Genomic DNA, 26,741 nt, shown 5'->3' with positions numbered 1-26,741 from the left:
ATGGCATTCAATTTTAAATTACTCATGATAAGTTTCAAATGTACTTATGAAGTAGTATTACTTATGTAGTCTAAATAAATTTATTTAAGCAACCATCACAATCTGAAGTGATTGTTATCAGTTTAGATATTGACTGCTGCCTTATCAATACATCGTTTTATTTATTATTCCGCTGTTCTAGCTAAAGTATTGGTCATAAAATCTTGTTCTGCACTCTACATAATGTAGCTACGGTGGGAAGGGTTGGTTCAATGTGAATGTTGAGTTAAGCTCCAGTTCTATGTACAGTTATATTAAAAATATTGAAGCTGAGGCAGTCAAAGTTAACTTTACCCACAAGAATGATTTAAGTGTATCACAATTTAGGCTATCAAAATCTATTAACAACTATACATTTAATGAAAGTATTAAAATTCTACCTTTACATAAATATATTAAGACAGTTATCTTTTAATAACTTGTTGATCACCAAGACACTTGTTGAATTTGTTATGTAATTGACCTTGTAGACCTTGCTACTGTTATTTATAATTTATTTGGTTTTGATAATTCTTTAAAAAAATCTTGTAATCAATGCTTCTTTGTAATTCTTTGATGAAGACCTACATTTATTTACCATATTTTATTAAAATTTTAACAAAACATCTGTAAACTTTAGGTAGTAACTAGGTTGTATATTCGATTATAAAAAAATTTACATAATTTCTAACAAAACTTTTTTGTATCTGTCAGATCAATTATGAATTAAGAACTGATTGCTGACATTATGTCAGGTCATGTAAACTTTTAGAAAGACATATTTTGTGTATTTGTTACATTAATTATAATCTGATTTAGGGTAGTGTTGGAACTCATGCTCTTGGTCTGTCAGTACTCACTTTATTAAGTGCTGTTAAATATTATGGTGTCTTCTTTTAACTATCTTATGGTAATGATTTCATCTTCCTATATATTCACTACCGTTATCATTAATTTGTTTCAGCTATTACAAATACGCAACCGAGTTGTACAAAGTACTTTGCAAAATGTGACTTGGGAAGATGTATGTTTCAGGTAAGCATAGTAAATTATACTGATAACATTTTCAGGATGGTTTAAAGATAATGCCTTTCCTTGTTTTTGTTGCTTCGAAAATAATTCAAAGTCTTGACATACGATTGGTTTGTATATTCAGTAGATAGTTTCGAATAAAGAGGTACCTGATATATTGTGTTCAACTCTCTCTCCTAACAAGTCATCTTCATCTACTATCATCGCTTTCTGCTTTGTTTTGCCATCGGATTGAAGTTTTGGGGACTTCTTTTGAAATATTCTATTGACAATAATGTTGTCTTTTTTGCATTGTGATGCTATGTAGGAATGATGTAAGAAACAATTCTTACATCAGTCCATAGATAGCGTGACGTTCCTTTCTTCAAAGTTAACCATTTTTTAGAGTATCAACCTGAAAAAAGTAGTGATTCTATAATAAGAGTAAATTTAAGCCTGAATGTTATATAATTCATTTTATATTGTAAGGTTAGCAAACAATCAAAATTTTTATATTACAGTGCAAATTATTCTTTTATTTTATATAATTCTTTTAAGCCCAATAATACCATGGTAACCTAAAATATTTCATAAGCTTTACAATGATAGAACAAATGTGTATAACATGTATCACATTTGTTCAAATAGAGTTGTTAAAATAAGAAAAATGCAGAACAGTGTTCTCCAATAGCAGTATGACTAAGTTAATACGGCCCAGGAGCGCTAAAACGCATTATGATAATTTGATCTGGAGATGGTCAAAGTGGTTAAGTTGCTTGATAAATTGGATTTTTTGATAAATGCAGTTTTTATTTTTGTGTAATTTCTTATCCTATCCAAGTTTAATTTATAATGTTCATTATAATAAAGTCCTGCACGGGTATAATATTTTCTGAACGATAACAGATAAAGAAACAAGATTTGGTACATCAATACTACACCTAAAAATCTACTTTTTGAAGGAACTATCAGTTTTCTGTAATATCATGGGGACGTCCCGCAAGGAGTCAGAAGGAAATCTTAAATAGGAGCATAGGTCAATATGGACTTCATTTTAAAGGGCTTATCTAGCAGAGTTTAATGCCGCAAACCGCACTCAAAAAGATTGATCCAGTACAAAATGGCGGCTGTTCAAAGATTTTACTTGGTTACATTTTATTAGTAGCCATAACCCCAGTAAAGCAAAACTGCAACCAAACGAATACTGCAGCTAACTACTACATTATGCTTGTCAGTTGTACAGAAGTGAATTATGACATTAGTTATCCTCAAGGGTTACAGATTTGGTCCTAATATATTGATAACGGGGAAAACCTGATAACAGTAACAATTAGAAATCTCTTATCTTTGGGTCGCAGTTAGGACTTTCCTATTAGCCAGTCTATTCATAGTAGGCTATTCTAGTTTTCTTGTTTTAGTAGTGCTGTCCATCCATTTTATCAGTGCGCTTTAGTACAAAAGAGTTTGTCGTATTGCTTGTAGTTCTTCAACTACACTATGTCGCTTGACGAACGTGAACGTATAACACTTCTTATGATGGTTGGGGAAATAACAGACGATCACACGAGGAAGCATGCCATTTATTTAATGACTACTTTCACGAGAGGCAGCCAATTTCTAGAACAACTGTAGGGAGAACTGTTCAACACTTTATGAAAACAGGAAGTGTTTCCGATCGTCATAGTTCGCTGAGATTTCTAATTGTTACTGTTATCAGGTTTTCCCCGTTATCAATATATTAGGACCAAATTTGTAACTCTTGAGGATAACTAATGTCATAATTCACTTCTGTACAACTGACAAGCATAATGTAGTAGTTAGCTGCAGTATTCGTTTGGTTGCAGTTTTGCTTTACTGGGGTTATGGCTACTAATAAAATGTAACCAAGTAAAATCTTTGAACAGCCGCCATTTTGTACTGGATCAATCTTTTTGAGTGCGGTTTGCGGCATTAAACTCTGCTAGATAAGCCCTTTAAAATGATGTCCATATTGACCTATGCTCCTATTTAAGATTTCCTTCTGACTCCTTGCGGGACGTCCCCATGATATTACAGAAAACTGATAGTTCCTTCAAAAAGTAGATTTTTAGGTGTAGTATTGATGTACCAAATCTTGTTTCTTTATCTGTTATCGTTCAGAAAATATTATACCCGTGCAGGACTTTATGTACACCCTGTATAATCATATATTATCTCTCTTGTAAAGGGTTATTTTAAATGCCAGATTTGTCTGGAAAGTTATTTCTGACTGTGTTAAGTGCAAGGAGGAGTGGAAGAAGTATTATTATCCACTTGGTAGCCTTTGCAGGTCAGGATATATCTGGTAGATCAGGACAGTTAGTTACTTGCTCAATTACAGTTTTAAAATAGCTACATCATCAAAAGCGCCATTGGCTGAGATTTATTTGCTTTAATCTGTTTTCTGAAACTTAAAAAAAAGTTATTTAACAGAATCAAAAAACAAAATATAAGAGATATGGAAATAAGACAACATAAATAATACACTCAGTAGTGTGGCTATAAATATAAGTAATTCAATCAAATTCTTCGTGTAATAAAAGTTTTAAATGTGTATTCCACATTCAATTTTCAGTAAATATAACGTGTTCAGTTAATTTCTCTACGAATTTTTGTGAATAAAGTACCTTTGGAAATATCAAAAGTGCTGTACTCTGTTTATGTACCATCAGTAATAAAGTATGGAATTTCAGTGTCAGGTTCTTCATCAGATTGAAATGAAGTTGTTAATGTCCAAAACTATTATTAAGAGTTATAACAAATTGTAAATTCATGGCCAATTGTTATACTTAAAAAAAAATAACTAATATCTTGACTGAACCTTGTTTATTACAGTTTTGTAAATTCTCAAAACGGGTCACAAAAATCCTAGTATGTATGTACACTTTAAACCATAGCATTTATACAACAGAAGATGTGAAAAATGTATAAATTTGCCCAATCCTAAAATTAAATATGTAACAAAAAGAATGTTTACAAAGAAACCAAAAGAGATTGATGATAAAAAGTGTGGTGTCAATCACTAAGGTTTTTCGCCACTCGCAATGTGGCATCGTGCAAGAAATTTCAATTTGTGAATACAAAACAGAAGTGCTACAAACGTTTACTACACGTTTTATTGAATAGAGTAACACTATCAATGGTGGTGCTGTGAGAAAATTATGCTGTTTCAATAACAATGGACAAATATCTACAATGAGAACAGAAGTTGTGTTGGATTAACTTTTTTGAAATGTGAATAGTGAGTAAAAGAAACTCCAGTTTTTTAATATTAGGGTACGAATACACTGACAGCGATGCGATGTGATGAGAATCAACGGAAAACTATCAAATACATGTTAACACATAAAATAAAAAATCAGAGTACAACGTGATCTGTGCACTTTATTCCATGGAAAGTGTAATTGATAGTTTGGCGTCGCATCAAATTGTGTCATGTCTCTGTCCGTGTGTTCGTATTTTAAAAATGAAATGAAATGAAATGAAAAATGACTTTATTTACAGAGGCGAAGTTAGGACTTAAAAGTCCTCTCTACCACTTAACCTCCCAACAACTAACACACACAGTTTAAGACTTCTTTTCACAGATATAACACACAATTTTGTATGAAATTTGTGTCAAAATGGAGTGCATTGATAAGTAACAATGTATGGGTATTTTATTGTACAAGATTGATGTGTAATAAAACATATGAGAATTGTAGGTATGACTTACTTACTCTTACTCCCATGGCCATGGATACCCTAGGTGGTATTTGGCCTCGCCAACCAGCTGCCTCCATCTCTCCCTGTCTTCACAATCCCCCTGACCCGCTCTCAATTTCCGCAAGTCCTTCTCCACCTGGTCCTTCCAGCGATTTTTGGGTCTACCTCGAGGTCTTCTTCCAACTGGATTGTGTTTCCAAACCTCTTTAATCAATTTATCATCCTCCCTCCTCATCACATGGCCTGCCCACCGAAGTCTCCTGCTCTTTGCTTCTCCTACAACGTCTGGAGATTGAAACATCTCTCTGATTTCTTGGTTGTGCCTGATTCTCCATCCATCTCCATCTCTAATAGGTCCGAATTGTAGGTATGAATCGTAATGAAAATGTATAGAAGTATTACTATTCAATTAGCAGTTAGAATTTGTTTGGTGGACCTTGTTGCTTTCATAAAATAATATAAAAACGTTTAAATTTTATCCTGGTTAGGTACAATAAGATTAGGAAAAATTAATATTTATGTACAATGTATTACATGCAATAATTGATTAATATTTTGTTTAGAGTTCCAGTTGTTCAGTTGAATACAAGAAAGAAAAGAAGTTCCAACAATGAACTCTTTGAAGGGAACGAGTATGAGGATGAGGATGATGATAGATATAATATACTTTACAATTTCGAGCCAAGTGTTGTTCTGCCCTCTGCCATTTTCTGTTCAATTGTGAGCAGTTTTAGCACAGGCTGTTACGAACATAGCCTTCTCGAGTTCTGGAGTTATAATGAAGAAGAAATTGAAAGTTTGACCAAAGAGGATATAATTTTCGCACTCAATCACACAACAATTAGGTATTTTTTATGTTTCTTACATAAGCAAATTGTTACTGCTAAGTTAGTAAGCCTCTAAAGTCATACATAATTAATGTAAAAGCCGTTAATCTAATATAATACATTATTTGTGATTGCATGAAAAAATAATTTTACCGTTTAGCATACACAGATAAAAAATTATGTCAAGAGCATGTTATTGACATCTCTGTGCTATCTAATCAATACTAGCAGCAATTTATTTGTTAAAGATTGTTTTTATTGTCAAATAATTTATTTGTAGATTTTTAGTGAGATGATAATTTTAAATCTAAATTAACTACTTATAGTTGTAGACAAAGTTACTGCACTATGCTTCTGTAATTTAAGGTATTCAAACCTTTTGTTATATATACAACATTATTAATTATTTACTGATATTTTTAATTAGGATCAAATATTACAATTATTTCGATTTCAAGTGTTTACCGTACATTTTTTATCAGTAAATTAATTTTTCCAAGAAATTTTGGGATTATCACATTCCAATTTCTGTTTCAAAATATTGTTAATTATTTATGAAGATTTCCTCTTTACTTGAACGTGTTACTTGTAAATATTGCAATCTGGAATAAGTAACCATTCAAAACAAAGAGGGTGAGGTTACTTTAAAACTCAAGAGTGATTTGATGCAGTTAAGAATACTCACATATTAGTTTTTTATTTACAATTCTGTTGTATATAATCGTCGAGATTAGAACAAGGGTCACTTTATAATTATTCATCAATTGCATTGAGGTAGATAATGAATCTTCACTTCGTAAAATTCATGCAGTGAGTGAACAGGATTGGTTCGTAAACATTCTTCAGTTTCCTCTCAAAATCGGTGTTCATCAGCTCTATAAGGACATTCCAGATTTTAACTACAACGTATCTCGTTTTTATCTCAGTTGTAATGAGACAATTTACAAGAAGGCAGTAGTCCGCAGCATGTCTAGTATTGTAATTATGGTATGGCGCTCCAGTTCTCATTGTTTCTGATGTCCTTTGTACCGATGTAAGTGATGGTTGCTGGATCACTTCTGGCTGGTTTATACCTTCCAGTTGAACTTACCACTGGGCACAGCAAAAGCCGATGTGTCACTTAAATCTGGGCAACCTTATTGGTGTCCAGGAGCGGTACATCACTAACTGCAAATGTTGAGATTCTGGGGTGCAAGGGCAATTCAATAGGTCTAGTCTACTGCGGGAGATGGCTGTTGGAGTTTGGTGGGGTTCGTTCCCTAACTATCAGAGGTTCTTGCTAGCCTCAACAAGGGTGTGCCACCCCCTGCCTGCTTTGACTGGAGAGGCTGATCCAGAGCTGGCCTCCCCTTCTTCCGGGGAGGATATGACTTTGAGATTAGTGCCCTAATTCTTCCTCATGCATCTCGATAGGAGGCAGCCCCTACCCCCTAACCTTACCCATCCTGAATATCCTGTCACTCCGGAAGCAGCGCTAAGGTTCTTACAGGACTAAGTGCAATTTATAAAAAAAGTGACGGTTGCTAGGGTAAAACATTCACTCAAGTGAGAATTCTGAGCACTTTGAAAGTGTCTTTACAGAATTTTTTTGTTTAAAAGTTTGCCAGAATTCTGACGCTTTTTTAAATAATTTTTTTTCTTGCTGCGTGTTTCATACCCAGACTGGTGTTCCATATCATTAGGATTTATTTAGGGCATAAATGTAGTCTTAATAGATGTCAGTGATCAAGGGTATCCCTCTGCTTAGCTTTTAGCGCAATGAATCTTATGTGTAGTCCAGTGGAGGCTGATCTCAACAAGGTCACTGCAAGATACTTTGCTGAGGAAGCTCTATGTCCAGTAGTCTTTGTGTGCTTTCTTCTATTTCTCCAATACTAACTGCTTAGTTGTCTTTGAATTGTATGGGCAGACACTTGTTGTCTGCATACATGGCTGTATTGCTTGTATGTGTTGGAAAGTAAGTATTTTGTGTACTGCTATAAAAGGTGTGAGCAGTGACGAATGGAGATTTCTGTGGCTCCATTAGTCCAGTAGTAAAACAATAGAAAATAAGAAAAAAATACAAACAGATACTGTTAGACAGGTGTTGTAAAAGTGAAGACATTACATTTTGTATAGGTCTGTGGTCCGAGATAAGTTTCACTGCAGTATCACAACTTGGCATTGAAGTCAGTATTTTTAAGTTTCATGTTATCTGTCTCTTAAAATGGTTACTGAAGTGAGGTTATTTAAATATCAAACTATCTAATAGTTATGAAGTTGGTGAAATGATGCCCAATGCAAGATGGAACAGTTTGTTTTCAGTTCCACTTGTATTCCCTAGTATTAAGTAGACTTACAGTTTTATGGTGTAAAAGTTAGCAGCTCAGTAGTGTCTCTTGTTTTACCCACTAAAAACCTCGCTTTAAAGAGGGAAGCACTTTAATGTAGATGTTAATTTTAATATGTTAATATTCTTGATTCCTAGTGAAAACATTTGTAATGAGATTAACCACTTTATGGTTTCTACTTATGCCGAGATTAACCCATTGCGGATCATTTTGTTTGGCCTTGGGTGTTCCTGTGAGTATGAATTAAGTTGCACGTCGGTAGCAGAATGGTAATGCAGCACCGCATCAATCAATTTATTGTTTTAAGACTTTTTACAAGTATTAACGTCGTCATTATTTCAGCATAACATCGAGTGTAGGTATACTTAAAACTATAAATTACAAATAAACTATTACATTTCAAATTCATACTCTTTTATAACTTGATAATTTTTTTTTTTTAATTTGTAAAAAGAGATGTTAAAATAACGCCATCGAGACCGCCCGAGGTTTATACTAGACTTAGTAGTATGTTGAACTAGATTAACATTTATAGGATAAGCAAATTATTGTCTACATACTTAAAAAAGATATATAATATTTTATTTCATTAACTATTGTAATATCTCATATTACACTCATTAGCACTCTGTAATAAATACCGATCCAATTCGGACGATTGTAAATCTTCTATTTTTATCAGCACACAGTAATACACGCAATTGATATCGTAAAATGCAAAACTACTTGCCGTTGTAAAAACAGCTGAGGAAAACAATAGTTCAGAAGTGCTACATGGCGGAGAGTAATTTCAGCTGATTGTTAAACTTCTACGTACTACTGCAATCTGTAGAGTATTTACAAACATGTTTGAAAAATCTAAAGATAGGCCGTTGTTAAAACATTCAGTAGACTAGTAATGATGTGCAGTCTAAAAGACATTATTATAACTATTAGGAGGCAAAATTAAAAGCGGATTGCTTTTGCGGCTAAAGCTCATCACCCCCAGGCCCAGCTACTCCTCAAAACAATTAAAGGATCACTTTTTTAACAGAATGCACTCGGTTAACGGTTCGAAATTTTCTAATAATTTTTTTTTTTATTTCAAAGTCGGTGTTGAAAGTAAAATACATCGTATATGTTTTTTTATATGATATTTTATTTTAGGCTAGAACAGTAAACAAAGTTTAAAACCGCAAAATTAAAACGAAAACAACTCTCTTAATAAAGTACAAATGTAATAAGAAATGGTCTGGTCTTTTGAATCTCACTTTCAATACCTTGTATTGCCACCTCTAGCTGATATAACCGCAAGAACACGCTGTGGCATGGTTCTGATGAGTCGTCTGAGGCTATCTTGAGGTAACCGCTCCCATTCTTCTCGTAATGCCATTTCCAGCTCATCCAAAGTCCTGGGTTGGTTTGGGCGGCCCCGGATACTTCGTCCTAGTTGGTCCCAGACGTGCTCAATCGGGTTTAGGTCCGGACTGCAGGCTGGCCACTCCAGCAGTGGTATGTTGTGTTCGCCCAGGTACTCAAGGACCAATCTTGCTGCATGTGGTCGAGCTCCGTCTTGCATAAATAAAAAATTTTGACCTGCTTGCTCTGCTCTCGGACGAATATGAACGTCTAACACCTCGTCCACATAACGCTGGGCTGTCAAAGTACCGTTTCGGATTATGACAAGGTCTGTACGACCGTCCATTGTTATGCCACCCACACTAATACTGAGCCCCCGCCAAACGGAACTCTGGGAGCTAGGCAACAGTTAATAAACCGTTCATTTCCTCTTCTCTACACTCGAACGCGGCCGTCATTACCAAAAATTGTAAATTTTGACTCGTCTGAGAACATTACCTTACGCCACTGTCTCAGCTGCCAACGCCTATGGTCTCTTGCAAACTGCAATCTGGCTCTCTTATGACGCACAGTCAATCTCGGCACTCGGGCAGGTCTCCTAGATCTCAATCCAGCTTCCCGGGAGTCGATTTCTAACAGTCTGATCCGACACACGATTTCCAGTCGCCTGGCTTAAGTCGTTTTGAAGTTCTCTAGCAGTTAAAAATCGATTACGAAGTGCATTAACTCGTAAAAATCGATCTTCTATGTGCGTGGTAGATCTCGAGCGGCCTTGTCCTGGGCGTCTTTGAAGAGTACCTAGCTCCTGATGTCAGTTCCATAATCTTGAAATTACTGATTGACTCACACCTAAGCGCCTACCCACTTCTCGTTGGGAAACTCCCACTTCTATCAAAGTAACAGCTCTACTGACATCACTCTCAGACAAAAACCGTCTAACACCCGCCATAACAATAAAAAACACACAGGCCTAACTATAGAAGTCTAATCCAGACTGAACGAGATCAACTTCTGACAAAACTGAGCCTGAACCTTTCCTTATCTCATTCTTGTTTGGACATGATATCGAAATAATCGCTCTTATCTTTTACTGAATTAGTCAGAAATAAACAAGAATTATTTATCTTTGCTACCGAGAGGTTCCTTTATCAGTGTGCAAAGTTCAAACATTCTTCTGTTATTAATACTTGTTTTATAAGACGCAATAAAAGTGATCCTTTAATTGTTTTGAGGTGTGTATATCGTCAGTGATCCGCAATGGGTTGAATGAGGTCTCTTTATCAGCGCAGCAATAGACTAACTAATGTTATTGGTCGGCAGTCCGGTCTTGGGGCTGTCCATGCACTATACTCAGCTTCTGGGAGGTGTGAAAAGGAACGCATCAGGTGTTATAGTAGCTGCGTCTTCTCTCCTCAGCCAATGGATGGTCCATGTTAATTTCTCTGCTGTCGACATGGATCTTGTAGGAAACGATGGAGGCACTGCTGATTGGGTAAGTTGTATCTTACATAAATAGTTTGTTTCAGAAAGGTAACTATGCAAGTTATGCAATGTGGCCAAAACTATAAGAAATCGTCAATGAAAACCTAAAAATTTTGCTATTGAAGATAAAACATCTGTAACTATAATATTTATTTAATACTTTTACTAGTTCCTGATAAAGATTTTGGAATAACACATCCTTTCATGATTCAGTTATGAACCAATCAATAGTGATTTTTTACCCTTTAACAACGGCGAGTCCAGACACTTAATATGCCCTAGTAGAGAGCTACACTATCGCCGACATAGTAGCCGGGTGATACTACCCAGCATTGAGTATTTTTCCTGTAAAACAACAATCAGAAGCAACGCAACATCTCTACACTCTTGAACGATTCAAAGCACGTGGTGTCCAAGTAGTTTTACTAAAATTTGCAAGGTAGCAGCACTAACATGACAGCAATACCCTATACGTTTCCAATCAAATATGATACTAACTGACACAATATAACAGCTGTTACCATGTAAACAACACAGCTGATATCTGAAAAACAAATAATCTCGGGCGTGGCGTTTGTTCACAAAACTAGTTCAGCATGATAGATCTCATGCATGGTTTAATAATTGAACATATGCGTAGAAGAAAACATGTTTTTTTACAAGTGTAGTATACAATAAAAAAATCAAAATCACTTTTGTTATTCTTATAATTGATCATCAATGATAATAGATAATATTGGGAAATGTCAGTTTGTACCAAAAAGAGCAAGCTCACTTATACCGCTTCAAGAAGATAACGCTGAGAACTGTAAAGCCAGCTGTACAAGGAGGACATCTTTATTTCATCACCATGAGATCACAATGTTATTAAACTTTTAACTTTTTAATTTTGAGAAAAATATATCAAAATCTCTTTACTTTATCATTTTAAGTATTAAAAAAGTATTTCTAACTCAAAACTTTTTGGATACATATTAACCATATCTTTAAAATGATACACCTCCCATAAACCTACAACCAAAAATAAGGCCGTAAAAATGTTTCAAATTTAATATATGGAGTAAAATTCAAGGAGTTTCACTACAACCTTTAAGAATTTACAGATGATATAATCGTAGGTTGTCACTGAACTACATATGTTGCAAAAAATAAACTTTTGAATGTGCACCTGGAGTTTGAAGATTTCCTACTAAGGTTATAAGTGATAACCCAGCCTGATAGCATAGCATATGCTTATCTCTTAAATTTTAGGATTCCAGAATTAGTGAAATCCTATACAGGCTGTACGTATTCAAGATTGAAGTGTTTAAATTATCAACCATATCATTAACTAAGATAGAAATGTTTGATATTAAATCATAGTGTGATGTTGCCGAGTCAGATCAAGGTTGTTCAAGTGGATGTCAATATGTATATCAGTTGTCACTAGTTTTTGAAGTGCAGTAGTTCAACAAGTTTGAACTAGACATGCAATGTTAAAACAATTCATCTGACAGTTTAAACAATGTGGTTGATCTTCAATGCTATCAGTGAAGGACATGCTACTGCTCTGTAGACACCATTAAATATGTCATCAGGTTGATCTATCAAGATGGCAAGTCTGCTCTAAATATCAGTACACCCAATGTCCTTTTGATCCGTATTAAGAAGCTTTGAGTTTTAAATTGATCTGTCCTGGATGTCATCTCAAACCCTGTGAAGCATTGAGATGCATAGGTAATTGAATTAGTCATTGATTTTTCATCAAGTAATTGAAGATAAATAATTGTCTGGTTGTATTTAAAACTGTACAAATGAATCAGTAATTAACCATATGATTAAATTGTATGCACCACTTTGATTATGACATTGTATATCAAGTGGTTTATGTTAACATCTTTCATGTTCATGCCCCACTGTTGAAATTGGAACACCCTTATCTTTTGTGAATGGTGATCTTAAAAATCAACAGACAGTGAGTAATAAAGAAGTACCATTATCTCCCTTTCATTAGTTGAATTATTCTGTTTTCATTTTATCCCACGAAAGATAACAAAAGTCAAAACTTGCCTGAAAATTCCATCACTATTGCATTGGAACTACTGGATCATTCTGTTTATTTTACCAATAAACGAAAAGGTGGCCTTGGCATGTTCAAGAATTTATTCCAAATCAAATCAGAACTTGAAACTCCCAAGATATGTGACTTCATAAAAAGGTGATCTCAAGCTACTTAAAAAAATGTACTCACAATTGGAAGTCTTGGAATGCGATCTGTTGATTCTTGGATAAACAATATGTAATTGTTGTCTATCACTTTTCTACACAGTATTCTTTACAGGCGACTGGACAGGGGATGATATGGGAACAGAGCTTTCTTAATACAATGGAAAACGTAACATCATCATTGGATCATTCCAATGCTACTGATGTTCTCTATGAAGCGAGCAGAAGGTAATTTGTTATATTTGTGCCCATCTAGCATTTGTTACCTTAAAGTGGTGTTAAGTAATGCTAAATCAAAACCAACCCATGCAATTGTTTGTGTGATAAGCTTGCTTTATGACATGTGGTAGTACTCATTACCTCAGACGAGTCATGGCTTTTATGTGTTATCCATTTGAACTTTTCTTTAAACATTTTTTTAAGAGCAACCATCATGCAAATTACAAAAAAACCGTGGTAAAATCATAACAAGTCGGAAAATTCTATAAACCCTAAAAACAAAGGGAAAAATATTAATTCCACGTGCAAAGGTTGTCAAAATAACAGACCGAAACAAATTAATTTTCAATTAGTTTTGGCATTAGTATTTTTCTTCCACTTCCGTATTATGAATAAAAATTCAACTGTCTTTACAGAAATATGTATAACTCGACAATTGCTTGTAAAATATATCACCTTGATACTTAAAACTAAACCAAGAATACTGTTAATAGCAACAATTATAATTGGTATAAATAATATAATCAATTATTGTGTTTAATGTACATTAAAACCCTGGTTACCAGGACCTCATTTATTCAGATTTCTTGGTTATCCGGATTGGTTTTACAAAGTGGAAAAAGTCCGATATTTTTAAAGAATAAACCAGTTTTCTTGAATTTCAAACTTATTTGTTTTTCCGTTAACACATATTTAGCATTCAGGATAATGTGTACAATATTGTAAAAAATTAACAGAGACCTACAAGAGGTTAATAATTGTAAATGTGGAAGATGTAAATGATTGGTTTCATTTGGATTAATATCTTAGGTGCGATGACCGACATAGAAATTATATCAGCAGCTTATTCTTCAACGATAACAAAGTACAGTGAAAAGATTCTGATAATGAAGACCTGGAGTCTGTCGTAGCTCATTCTAACTCCAATGCAGCTAGATCAGCTGATGGTTTATTTTGAGCAACAGTCCACACCTTTGTTTAGAAAAGTGTTGTAAAAGTCTACTTGATTTTACTTCCCGGAAGCAGTGTACCAAATTAAAAAAAATTAACTGAGATTTAACAAAACAATAAACAACATTTATTTTTAGTTTTTCTCTAAAAAAAAAAAATTATTACTATCATTTTATTTTATCTCTTTAAAATGAAATAAATGTATTTCCGGTTTATTTGTATTTTCATTTATCCATACCACTTCCAGTGCCAATTTATTTGGGTAAATGAATTTGTGCTGTAATTTATTTCACTAGGCTCAGTAAGTATTTTTAGTGTTATTGAAATTCTTTGCTCTCCAAATAAATTGTTTTTTAAAATCTCATTGATTTGCCCTCCTAATACTAAATATCAATAAAAAAGGTGTTTGTATATTAGTGTTTTCTAAACACTTCACATAAATAATGAGAGAGACTGTTTTTGAGCTAACTATCAAAAAGTTTGCATAGAATCTTCAAAGTTTTAAGTCCAATGTTTAGTCTAAGGAGAGTAAAATACAGATATTAAAAATATTGAAAAATCCTTTTGATTAATAATTAATGTTAATACCTACATTGGAAGAAATTTTAAGCTTGAAATGAAATAATTCACTTTTCTTTTTAGAAAGTTGGTTGATAAAAGAATGATTTAAATAAATATTGTCCCTTGTGGATGTTTCAGTTTCGGAGATATCAGCAGCGCTGCAATGTTCCAGGATATCCTCAAGATTGCCTGTGGTGTGTTTTTGACATTCATATTTGTCCTTCTAGTGCTTTCGAAGTTCACTTGCCTTGAAATTCGGGTAACCATGCTTCATCAACTTTATTAGTGCTTTATGAACTCATATAAACCATTTGATTTTATTAATTTTTAATAACTTTTCTGTAATGTTGTTGTGTGTGTGTGTGTAACTATGTGTGTTAAATCTTATTGAGTTATTGATAGGTTATCTTTATCTTGTAGTGTAGGTAACAATTTCACCTTCACTTACCAAGTGATCTTTGAATAAAAGCCTTGGTTACTTGTCAATCCTGTCATTAACCAATCAAGAGTTGTTATCATTGCTTTTCATTTTATTCTCATCCAATATCTCATTATCTCATCGCCTTGTGTAGCACTGTAATTAGTGTTGGCCTTAGTTGATGTTTTACACGCATCAGCTTTAGCCAACACAACGCATCAGTTTGATTTAACTGACACGTTGCAACTGTTACGTACAGTTAACAGGACTTGGTAGATGAATACTGCACTCATCAGTGTTGTTGTTTGTGTACATCTCTGATGTGGCTGGTTAATTTCTGTTGCAACCATCAAATTAGGTTTTACTTTCTTGTGCCTTCAAGCCATCCCCAAACTTTCTGCAATCTGAAAGCTGTGTTGTAGGTTGAATCACTTATCGACACCTTCCTGAAGAGATATGCAGCAAGATCGGAACACAGAATACTAGTGACAAAGCAATCTTATCTCTTCTCATAGCTTTTTCTGTCTGAGTGGAGTCAGTGCCTTATGGAATAGAAAAGATAGTTACCACTCCATTATATTGTAACAGCAGTACAGCCTGTCGGCGCTCAACGTTCAAAATTACTTCTTCAAAATGCAACAAGCACTTAAGGCAACTGCCTGAATGTAATTCACTTTGTAGTATTACACTTACAAAGTTGTACCATGATGCATTAGTGGAATATGACTTGTTTTGACAATATGTAAGATTGACAGGAACCTTTACGTTGGTGACTACCTGTTCCTGACAATCGCTGAAATCTGTCATAGTTATTAGAATAAGTTACTGTTTTAGCACCCTAACTGACCCCACTGCACCACGCTTGTACTCTCGGGTATCCAGAGTCCGCATAATTAAGATCAAGTATATCACTGTGACTACTCAGTCTCCTCATTAATTTAATTTACCTTGATCAAGGTTTGGCATGGAATGTTCACATCGATCACGTTTGCTCAAAATTAGATTCAGGCATTTATGTTCTGAGGTCTCTAGCCAAATACTGCCCATGTCAAGTTCTGATAATGGCTTATTATGGCTTGATTTATCCCCACCTCATTTACAGATTGGTATTGTGCAAGTAATCAATTTTCAAGAGTGTTAAAATTACAGAAGCAAGCGATCCGCACCATTGCAAAATTGAAGTTTAGAGAGTCGTGTAGGTCAACTTTTAAAAGGTTGCAACTGTTAACTCTGCCTAGCCTCTACATTTTGGAAACACCTTGGTATTGTATGTCTAAATGTGCCTTGACTACGGGCCGAGACATTCTTCACACGAGACTAGAGGCAGAGACAACTACCGAACTGGTAGACACAGGATGGTGGTTTATGAACACTTGCCTTCATAGGCAGGGGTTCATTTTATTAACAGATTGCTTAATGAATTAATAAAAGCCTCTATGCTCAAGGCATTAAAAACTCGTTTGAAATGCTGTTTAGCGTCAAATGAATTTTATAGTGTAAAAGAGTTTCTGGAGTATGACTGGGAGACCACACAATAACAAGACTGGCCCTCTAACAAAGTGGGAAATATTGGTGATGGATGAATGTGGAATGAGTGGGCAAATCTATGTCTGAATGAGAGCTCGATGTGGTATGTATGTCCAAATTTTAACATATTTTGACATTTACTATACAAATGTATTTTGTCTCCACAATAAATAATTGACTATTGGCTATAAATAAAATGAACTTTATCAATGTGTAATAGAAATAAAATGTTTTGGTCAGTAATTAAATTGAATAGATGAAAGTAGAAAGAAACGAAAAGGAAAAGATGTTGTTTAGACGATAGGAACAGAACTGGACTATGTGGTTCCCAGGTGGATGTGCACAAAAGTACAGCTCTAAAAAAGAAATAGGAAGCTGTTTGTACTGCTGGTATTGATGTGGAAACTGTGTGGGAGTCTGCAACACATTTTCCACTCAGGATGACACTAATGTAATACATTGTGAAGGGATTTTTTATTAAATGAAAATATATAAAATTAGCAGGCCAACTGCTAAGTTTGCAACTTTGACTAGCAATGTTAACAGTAACTATCATATCGCCCTCCTCCACAATACACAGGGTGTCCCTGTCCATTGTCTGCTTTTCAGGGATGCCATTGAGCCACTTTGTCATAATACTTGTATGTGAGTTCTGTGTTATTTAGGGATTTATCATTTTTGCTTCTTCAGGTATGGTGTTGGATTCATGTATTTGTATACAACTATTTTGTTGCCAACTTTGACTTTGTTGTGTTTATCGTCATGTATATGACTAATTTTGTTTTGCATGCGTAACTTTATGTTTTAGGATTTAACACTAAAGATAGGTCAGATAATTATTATTGAAATGCTGTAACATTTAACCAGGGTGAATGTCTGTAATTCTGTAATCCTTTAATTCATCCTTCATTAATAATTGAATGTAATAAAGCAAAGTTTAAAATACAACATTTTTTACGTGCTTGAAATCTGCTTTTTTGGTATTTATTAGTTACTTTTTTAGAAACCATTCACAAAGAATTTTAGTTTGTCATTTTTTAGTTAGACAATAGACAATCTTTCTTTATTTACACAATCATAGAGATCGGTATTGGCGTCAAAACAATGTTACATAAAAATGAAGTTCTATCTTGCGAGTGTTATCTTTAAGTATTCCACTCCATGAATTCCTTTTCGCTATAGAAGGGATGATCTTCAAGCCATCGAAGGAGTTTTCCCTTGAAGGTCTTTCCGTGTCTTGTTTGATGTGGTCTGGCAGGTTGTTTAAATACCGTGCTCCCCTGAAGGTTGACTTCCTTTCAGAAAAGCTCAGGTGATGTGCTGGAAGTGAGAAATCTGAGGCATTTCTGGTGTTATATTGGTGATAATCTCCAAGTTTTGGCTTGTTTGATGAGATTACTAGTAGAATTACCTCGCTTATGTAAAGTGCAGGTACTGTAAGTATTTTGTGCTCCTGGAATGCTCTTCGACAGCTGCTTTGAAATCCAAGGCCTGTTAAGCATCTTATTGTTTTCTTCTGCTGCAAGAAAACTCTTTCCATGTTGGAGCTAGTAGTTCCACCCCATGCTGCTATGCCACATCTAACATGTGCCTCAAAAAGAGCAAAGTAGGCAATTCTTTGACAAATTAGGTTAGGTTATTTAAATTTTTTGACAAATAACAAGAAAAATGAAATTTTTCCATTACATTTATTTTACTTTTTAATTTTAAAAATAAGTATACAAAATATTAGGTTGTTTGTATTAGTTTTATGTAAGTGAAAATATATTTTTTTTAACAAAACACCAAGTTGAAGTTTATTATAACACTGCTGGGAGTTAGAGGGTTAAACACTGTTAAATTATTATTGTTATATTGATTGCTTTGTAATGTTTAGATTATCCCTGCCGGGGCTGGGCTGGCATGTGTGGGACTTGCGTTCATATCAGCTTGTGGCTTCTGTTCAGCCCTCGGCATCTTCTACGGTCCCGTCCATACTTCTCTCCCGTTTCTTCTCATGGGCATTGGTGTCGATGACATGTTTGTAATCATGGCTTGTCGAAACAACTTAAATGAAATACAGAAAAAGTAAGTTACGTGGAAATCTGTGTGAGAGAGAGAGAGAGAGAGACCCTGTCTATTAGCTTTAAAGCTAAAAATCATCAATGTTTTTTCTTCATTGCTAGCTCATTTTCTTCAAAATATTTCATGAGATCCTTGATCTAAAAATTCTTCCTCTTGGAGAATAAATACAAACATCCCACTTTGCCTGCACTTATCTATTTTTTCCTGCACTTATCTATTTTTTCCTGATTACTTCCGTACTTATCCATCCTTCAGGAATTAATTTTACAGTTCGATGACATTTTATTTACAAAACGAAATCGAAAAATTTAAAAATATTTACAAAGTATTATTTAAATATATTCACTCAGATCATTTAAAGTTATTTACAAAATAATTTTAAACAATAAATAAATAAATAAATTTCTACAGTCATGCTTAAATATGTGAAATAAGGAGTTAATGTTTGTCTGCAATATTTACAAACACTAGCAGACTATGTATGACCAGTCAAACTGGTGTAATGTCAGCAATCATCTGTAGTGTAGATTGTATTAAGATGATCAGCTGGTGATAAGAGCTGTTCCAATTCCTCATAGAGTACTTTTCATGATTAATCAGGCTCACTTAGACTACATCTGATATTGTATCAGGTAAACACTAAAATAGTCAGTGTCAGAACTTTCACTTCCTATCATACACGAGTTTAATCAAAAATATGAAATAAAATGTTTTTCATTGTTGCATTGAGATGTAAATAAAACTTTATGTTTATTGAGTATTTACTAAATATGACAACCATGCAATGCCATGTGAGTGAGTATGGTTTTCAATTAAGTAAGTAGACTTTTTTTATAAATAATGCATTGGTTAAAAAAATAGTAAGTAGGAATTTATATATATTTCGAAAATTGATACTCAGCTGAAATGCTTTAACACTGTTTCCACTTTCAAATTAGGTTTGGAATTTGTAAAAACTTAGAGATTAACCACTAGTCACATTAGTCATTACTATGTAGTCCTGTCAACATGTAATGTAATCTATGTTAAATGTTCTTTTATATGTTCTTTTTTTTGTATTTTAAATGTGTAATCTATGTCTACATTTTATACCACAAACTTAAACAAAATTGACTCGTAACTTTTTAATCCCTTATCGCAACGCTTTTTTAGATATTTAATGAAAGCCCACAAAAAAATGGTTTGCTTAATGCTTATCGAACAGAAATAAAATTTCAAGTGTGTTTTTCTTTGTATTAAAGAATTTTCTTTATTTACTACTTGGTTGGCTCAAATAATTTGCTTTACCTTCAGGAAAAGTTTGGCTGTTCAGATGGGTCTAGCTCTAAGGCACGCAGGGGTCTCCATAACTGTGACTTCGTTTACAGACATCGTAGCGTCTACCATAGGTGGCACCACGGTAAGTCCTGTTATATATGTGAAATATAACTGTGATTTAGCATGGGAAATTAACAATCTTGCTGAAAGTATTATTTCATAAAATGTTATTTTAATAATCTTTGCACTTGCGCTGAAAATTATACTGTATTTATCTTTTACTAAATGAAATTCATACAGTAGTTTATTTTGAAATAAAACAATTAAAACAACAAGTATATTTTATTTTACAGATTTTACCAGCTCTGGAGTCATTCTGTCTGTATGCTGCAGCTGGTGTTTTCTTCACTTTCATATACCAAGCAACATTTTTTGTCGCATTTCTTGTATTGGATGAACACAGAGTTGCGAAGCAAAGAAACCCTTTTCTACTGTGTGTGACTCATGACAAGCCAGTGCAGAGCCACAATAATGTAGCACCTTGTTCGAGGCCTATAATTAATTTCATATACTCCAGGATAATTCTAACATACCCTGTGAAGGTAAGTTTCTTTACGCAACTTTATATTTAGTTGAGCATTAATTTTTTTAATTTACCACAAGGAGGGGTAGATGTTTTGATTGGTGGCGGAGGTGTGAAATTAAGAAAGAGAGTCTACTAGAGGTGTAACAGGCCATTCCGGAACTGCAATTGTTCCGACCGTAACGTTCAGATTTGAAATTAGTGCCACGAGACAGTTCCAGTTCCAGCTGTTCTGTTCCGACAGGTTCTTGCCTACATTATTTAATTCCTGACTGATTTCATTCCGTACAGCTTCGATAGTTATATTTTAGATGTCAAATATTTCACTTCATAGATACTTTAATGATAATTACAAATGAATGAAACGCAATGTAAATGTTTTAGATCCTTGATTCACATTTGTTCTAACTTAACCTCCTGACAAAATAATGTACTACACACTTTACTTCATTAATTGGGCTTTTTCTTCAGATTTATTTTAATTTTTGTATTTACTTTTTATGACATACCACATTTTGTGCTCATGTACATTTCTTAAATGTCTAGTAGGCCATATTTTTGCAGTCCAAGTGACTACAATCATCTTCGGGTCGGACTTCATCCATGCCAAGTAAATAGCGTTGTATTAGGCCATATTTCTGCTAAGATTTAGTTTGACCTTGTCTGTAAATGATCTAATTGAAAATGTTCAAGTAGATCATTTAGAAACAAGGTCAGGCTAAATCCTAACCTTGCAACAGAAAAATGGTACCCACAAACTCCCATGTAAAATCCGTTTGCTCAAAGTATATTACGGTTTATAATTTGTTAATCATCATCATCATCTGACGTTTCCGTTATCACGGGTCGTCGTACACAGCCTCCTCCACTTTTGTCTGTCATTCTAGGTCTCCTCTTCCTCCACCTGTATTTTCTGTAGTCCCCTTCTCTCTATGTCTTTCCACACTTGGTCCTCCCATCTTCCTCTCGGTCTTCCTCTTGGTCTTCTTCCTCTTTCCTCCTTCTCCAGTGCTATTCTAGGCATTCTATTATCTCCCATCCTCTTCACATGCCCCATCCACTGTATTCTTCTTCTTTCCATTGTCTCTTGCAGTGAAACTACCTTCAATCTTTCTCTGGTTACTTCGTTCCTTATTCTATCTCTTCTTGTAGTCTTCTCTATCCCTCTTAAAAATCTCATTTCTGCAGCTTGCAATCTGCTTATAAACTAAAATTTTTTCTTTGTGTTTTTCAGATATTGGTTGTTTTGACAACGTTGGGCTTCACTGGATTCTGTATCATGGGGTTGACGATGTTACGACAGGAGTTTGACCCCAAGTGGTTCTTGCCTCCAGACAGTCATCTGGTGAAGTTCCTCAACGCGCGAGACCTCTGGTACGGAGACTCGGGGCAGGAAGCACATGTGTTGTTAGGTCGCCTCAACTATACCTCAGAGCTACCTCACATTCACAACTTGGTGAGGCAGCTGCGATCTCAGCAAGACATTGTCAAAGATGTCAACACTTGGTATGACGGTTTCAGGAAGTACCTCAACTTTTACTTCAACAGAGGTTTGTGCACTTCGTTCTATTTCTGATTTTCTTATACTGGTGGGAATAATGAGCATAGGTAAACAATCCAATTTAAAAAAAGAATTATTTGAACTTTGCATTTCTTGTATACAAAAATGTTACTCAGTTAAGTAGTGGCTTTCTACTATTCAATAAATTCATAATTTATTCACACAATTTAGTGACAATTTGTCAACACAATTTGTTGTGCACTTCAACATATAAAAACTAATAATGTAAAGGCAAACACGGGTAATATAAAACTTTAGTCTTGTACTGTATATACTAATGTATTGATGTTACGTAATAATTATGTACAATAAAATGAGATATATTGGCCTTCCTCTCCTATTATCCACTTAAGGGCCTCCTTAAAAATATAGACCACTTCACCAGCGAAGTACTCACCTTTTTTAATGTATAAAAAGTTTTTTTATTTCCGATGTGATCTGGAGTACGTTAAAGAAAATTTTGACCATAATAAAAGATTGAATTTTTGTGCAGAGGAAGCTAAATTTTGAAGCTAAAAAGGATTGGCATGAAAAAGAGCTGTACAACTATTATTAATTTGGGAACATCTTTTTTATTAAAAACTAAACTATACCTTTTTTTATTAAAGGTCATTTGTAAGATGAAATGGCTCCCAATTAGATTATGCATTATTTTAAATCAATCATTCTAAATTACTTACAATTTTAAATGCAAGACACTGTTATAGTTATTTTTTAACACATATATTAAGTTCTCCCAAAATTATGTTTCTCTTGTGACTTTTTCTTGGGAGTCCACAAGGCATAATTGTAAGTTTGGAACATTTAACGAGGCCACCTTGTTTGCTTTAAATAGGTGATTGTCTCCTTGACTTTACTACTGAGGCTTAAAAATGTCATTCAGGCAGATTTGTAGTGCACAATGTGCAGTCTCTAGAGAAACACCAAACCTGGAACACAATGTTCTCTCAGTATCGGTTAGGCTACTTTAACCACTATGACATTAGATAGATAATTCTTACCTTTTATAGGAAATTAAAAATACAATTTTTCATAAAAAATATTACATGGATTTCAGTTTTCTACATTTTCTTTGTTTGAAACATTCTTTATAATTTAAAACCACAACCTGAATAACGTACTGTGATTTTCTTTTCAGATCCTTAATTAAATAGTAAATCTAGATGTAGTATAAACATCGGAATAAAAATCTAAAATTAACTTTTATAAAAGTAAAAATGGCTTCCAGGCTTATAAAAACATTTATCTTATTATATGACCTGTTTTAATGAGATTGGCTAGAAATAAACTTTTACTAAAAGAACGATCTAATATAAATCTAAAATGCAGTGGATATGTATGAACTAATTAGATTAATTACGTACAACTTAATTGCTCCAGGAGGAAACCATTTTCAGGATTACAAGCAATTAGCAGGAGTTGAACGTTACAAGAATGTCTTAGGCAAACTGGACAAAACCTAATAAATTATTAAAAGGAAGGCTAACATGTTGAAAAATGTACAATGCTATGACACAACCATTGTATGATCGACTGGCTGTTAGGAGATGAGCTGTCGTTGTATAGTCTTAATGTCAACTTTGTGGATTCAGCTAATTGAAACCTAAACGTAACCTACAAACAAAACTTGTTAGTCTACCTTGAATTTGGTCATTGGTTAAGCTCACCTATTGATCTTCAATTAACAAAAGTGAAGTACAGTAACAAGGAAGAATAAGAACCAAAAGGAATAAAGGGATTGGCCCGGCCCTTTGGTCACTAAAATTATGCACACTCAAATGAACTCATATTATTTTGTTCTTGTTTGGTAATCATAATGACTTTTTCATTTTAGATATTCCTCATGAAGAACTATCAGAAGATGATTTCAATTTTTACCTGGGCAAATATTTGTACAGTCCCTCAGGTGGAAAATATCAGAAAAATTTCCGATTCGCAGGAAAACTGGAATGTGGAGAAAAAGCACCACCTGCCACTGTTAGTATAATTATCTTCTAAGATTTTACTGATAGTTGTAAATGCAACTGCCTATTTATATATCCTTATAAATGCATAGCATATAATTATGGAATGCATTATACAAGGTGTTCATTTGAAAACTTATTAAACTTAAGTATTAAAAGACTTATAGCCCAAGTATCAAAATGTTGTAAACGGGAGTGTATAGTACTAATTGGGGAACAAAAAAAAATTTAAAGTTTTTTTTACCGAAATACAGCATTTTTATGAGCTTCAATTTGAGGTGTCACAAGGTATTAGTTGCCATTTCTAAATTTTGGCTTTGGGTACGAGGGACATGGGGGTGAGCACCCCCATTTTGTAATTTTTTTTGTTCCCCTAATTAGTACTATACACTACCGTTTACAGAATTTTGGTACTTGGGCTATAAGTCAAAAATACGAGTTTGAAGTTTTCAAATGAACACCCTGTATATTAGCTTTTACTTCTTAAGATTGTATTTTTCATGGAATTTTATTGTTCCATGCATATTGTAAAAATAATAAATATTTTATTGGAACATTCCACTTGTAATTTTTAACTTATCTAATGTATATACAAGGTGTTTTTAAACCCAAGCTAAATAACCATGGAAACATTTTATAGTGATAAAAATAGACTGTGTTTGACTCAGTTTTAATCACTTTTGGTCATTCAACTTTTGTTAAAAAAGTGTTTTATTATTTTATTACCATGAATAAAGTATGAGATTTACTTATTAATTTTAAAACACTGTATTAAAATTGTAACCATGAATCCTTTTAAAATTTATTAAAAACATAACTTTTGAACCACCACTGACAAACTAAATGATTAACTTTTACTAAACATTGAATAAACATTGAACAACTAAACTAAATATTTTATAATTCGTTAAATTTTTAAAAATAAAACAAAGTAAATAACACACTAAATCAATAAACCTGAGAAAAACATGACAGGATACAAACTAATCATATTTTTTCTACATATTTTTATTTCTAACAGTAGAAGTGGTAACACCAACTTCTACTGCCACTGCCACCAAAGCATTCGTTATTAACGCTGTAACATGGGAATCATTAAATTGCTTTGAGAGCATAACACATACTCTTGTGGTTTCAACAGATCAATCATACATTAGCTAGGTTACCTGAGTAATTAGGCCTCTGATTATTCCTTTGTTGACCCAAAGTTCCTGGTTTAGGGCGATATCCTCCTTCCCAAAACGGTTGTTACGCCCTTTGCATTGTGGAGATTTATATGTTATTAGGACGCCATTTTCACACCTCCTCCAGGTGGTCTACTCTTGCCCTTCTTAATTTGTTTGGGAACTGTTCCACTCTTTTTACCTGTGGCAGAAACCAATTTTTCCTTTCCTTAAGAAAAGAGAAGTAGGTTTTTTCCACAGCTTCTGTAACTTTTGTAGTAGACCTCTCTGGTTTGAGTGTGACTGAGGCTACTTTCTTCTACTTCTTCCTCCATTTCCATCACCTCAGCACCAGATCCTTCTTTTGAAGACAAACCAGGCTTCTGTTTTCCCTCCTCTTCTCTTCCTGGTATCCTCCAATAACCTTTGGGTTTTCTTCTTTAGTCTTAGCTGCATTTTTTCCAAACTCGTAGTTGATTCAGAGATCCTATTTCTCAAATTTGTTTGAAGTTGCACAGTCTATTGCAAAGGTAAGTAGTGCAGACTTACTGTCATCACTGCTAAGGAGAAAAATCCACTCACCATTCTGTACCTTGACATAAATAAATCTAAGCCTTTTCATGGTGTCATTTGTGCTGTTTGGAAAGTAGGCAGTCACAATTCTTGAGCATAGAATTTCTCCCTCTGGCACAATCTTCAAACTCACCCACTCCTAAGACGTGAGATTCCTGTTTCTCTCTTAGCTATTCCTTTGTTTCTTAATTTTCCCAGATTATAATCAAGACCCATTGTCTCCTGCTGATTCCATGAAATCTTGGAGAGTTCGGTCCCCCTTCTTCGCCCACGATTTTTTCCCAGGATTGGATTGTGTATTTCTTCCATCTATTTGGAACAATTGAGAGTTTCTGGAAAACAGGCATTCATTATATCCAACCCTATTCCTTCTGTTGCTTGTTTGTTGATCAATCTGCGGGGAGGCGTAAAGTGCTCTTTTCATACTCCCGCTTGATGTTGTTTTTTCGTTTTTTTTTTTTCTTTTTCTGCAGGTGTACCTCTAGTGTGGATCCATCTGACAGAGGTCTCTTTTACTTCTCTTCTATTTGAGTTCTGATTTTGAGCTTTGAATTTAGCTCTTAAGCATGGCCTGTAAGGCCAACTCCGTGGCCTCGTCTAAAGAATTCCCATATCTCATCAGCCATGAGAACTCTTTTCAGGCTGCACCACACATCTTTGGGACCCCCAGGACAAGTCTTGCAACCTGTCCCTCTAGGTCCCTCTGCAGGTCATCCTCCAGAATTGCATGCTCTTGTGATGCATCAACTTGTACAGAGGCATGTTATCCCAGATTTCTTACTAGGAAGCCCGTCTGTATCCTCTGTTTCTTCTAAATCAAGATTATTCTGGACAAAATCATCCTTTGCTAATCTCTTTATTTTTCATGGACTTTCGTCCACATTTTGAGATCTACTAGAGGCCTCTGGTTTGGTTTTTCCTTTTGTTATACTCTTTTTGCTCTCATTAGTAGTAGAGATCTTATAG

The 26,741-nt window shown here is 34.2% G+C and overlaps 1 protein-coding gene across 1 annotated transcript in view; it reads left to right on the top strand.

Moving 5' to 3' along the window:
- LOC124368731 (NPC intracellular cholesterol transporter 1-like) overlaps nucleotides 1-26,741 on the top strand; it is a 52,668-nt gene that overhangs the window by 12,094 nt on the left and 13,833 nt on the right. The window contains exons 3-12 of the mRNA XM_046826059.1: nucleotides 983-1,053; nucleotides 5,316-5,597; nucleotides 10,568-10,739; nucleotides 13,050-13,162; nucleotides 14,804-14,924; nucleotides 18,487-18,677; nucleotides 19,968-20,073; nucleotides 20,285-20,533; nucleotides 21,749-22,064; nucleotides 23,910-24,052. Of these exons, the coding sequence (XP_046682015.1) occupies nucleotides 983-1,053; nucleotides 5,316-5,597; nucleotides 10,568-10,739; nucleotides 13,050-13,162; nucleotides 14,804-14,924; nucleotides 18,487-18,677; nucleotides 19,968-20,073; nucleotides 20,285-20,533; nucleotides 21,749-22,064; nucleotides 23,910-24,052 (1,764 nt within the window). The remainder of the gene's footprint in view (nucleotides 1-982; nucleotides 1,054-5,315; nucleotides 5,598-10,567; nucleotides 10,740-13,049; nucleotides 13,163-14,803; nucleotides 14,925-18,486; nucleotides 18,678-19,967; nucleotides 20,074-20,284; nucleotides 20,534-21,748; nucleotides 22,065-23,909; nucleotides 24,053-26,741) is intronic.

This window comes from Homalodisca vitripennis, chromosome X (assembly GCF_021130785.1).
Source record: "Homalodisca vitripennis isolate AUS2020 chromosome X, UT_GWSS_2.1, whole genome shotgun sequence".
NCBI classification, from domain to species: Eukaryota; Metazoa; Arthropoda; class Insecta; order Hemiptera; family Cicadellidae; genus Homalodisca; species Homalodisca vitripennis.
This window is presented reverse-complemented; position numbering and strand designations above follow the sequence as displayed.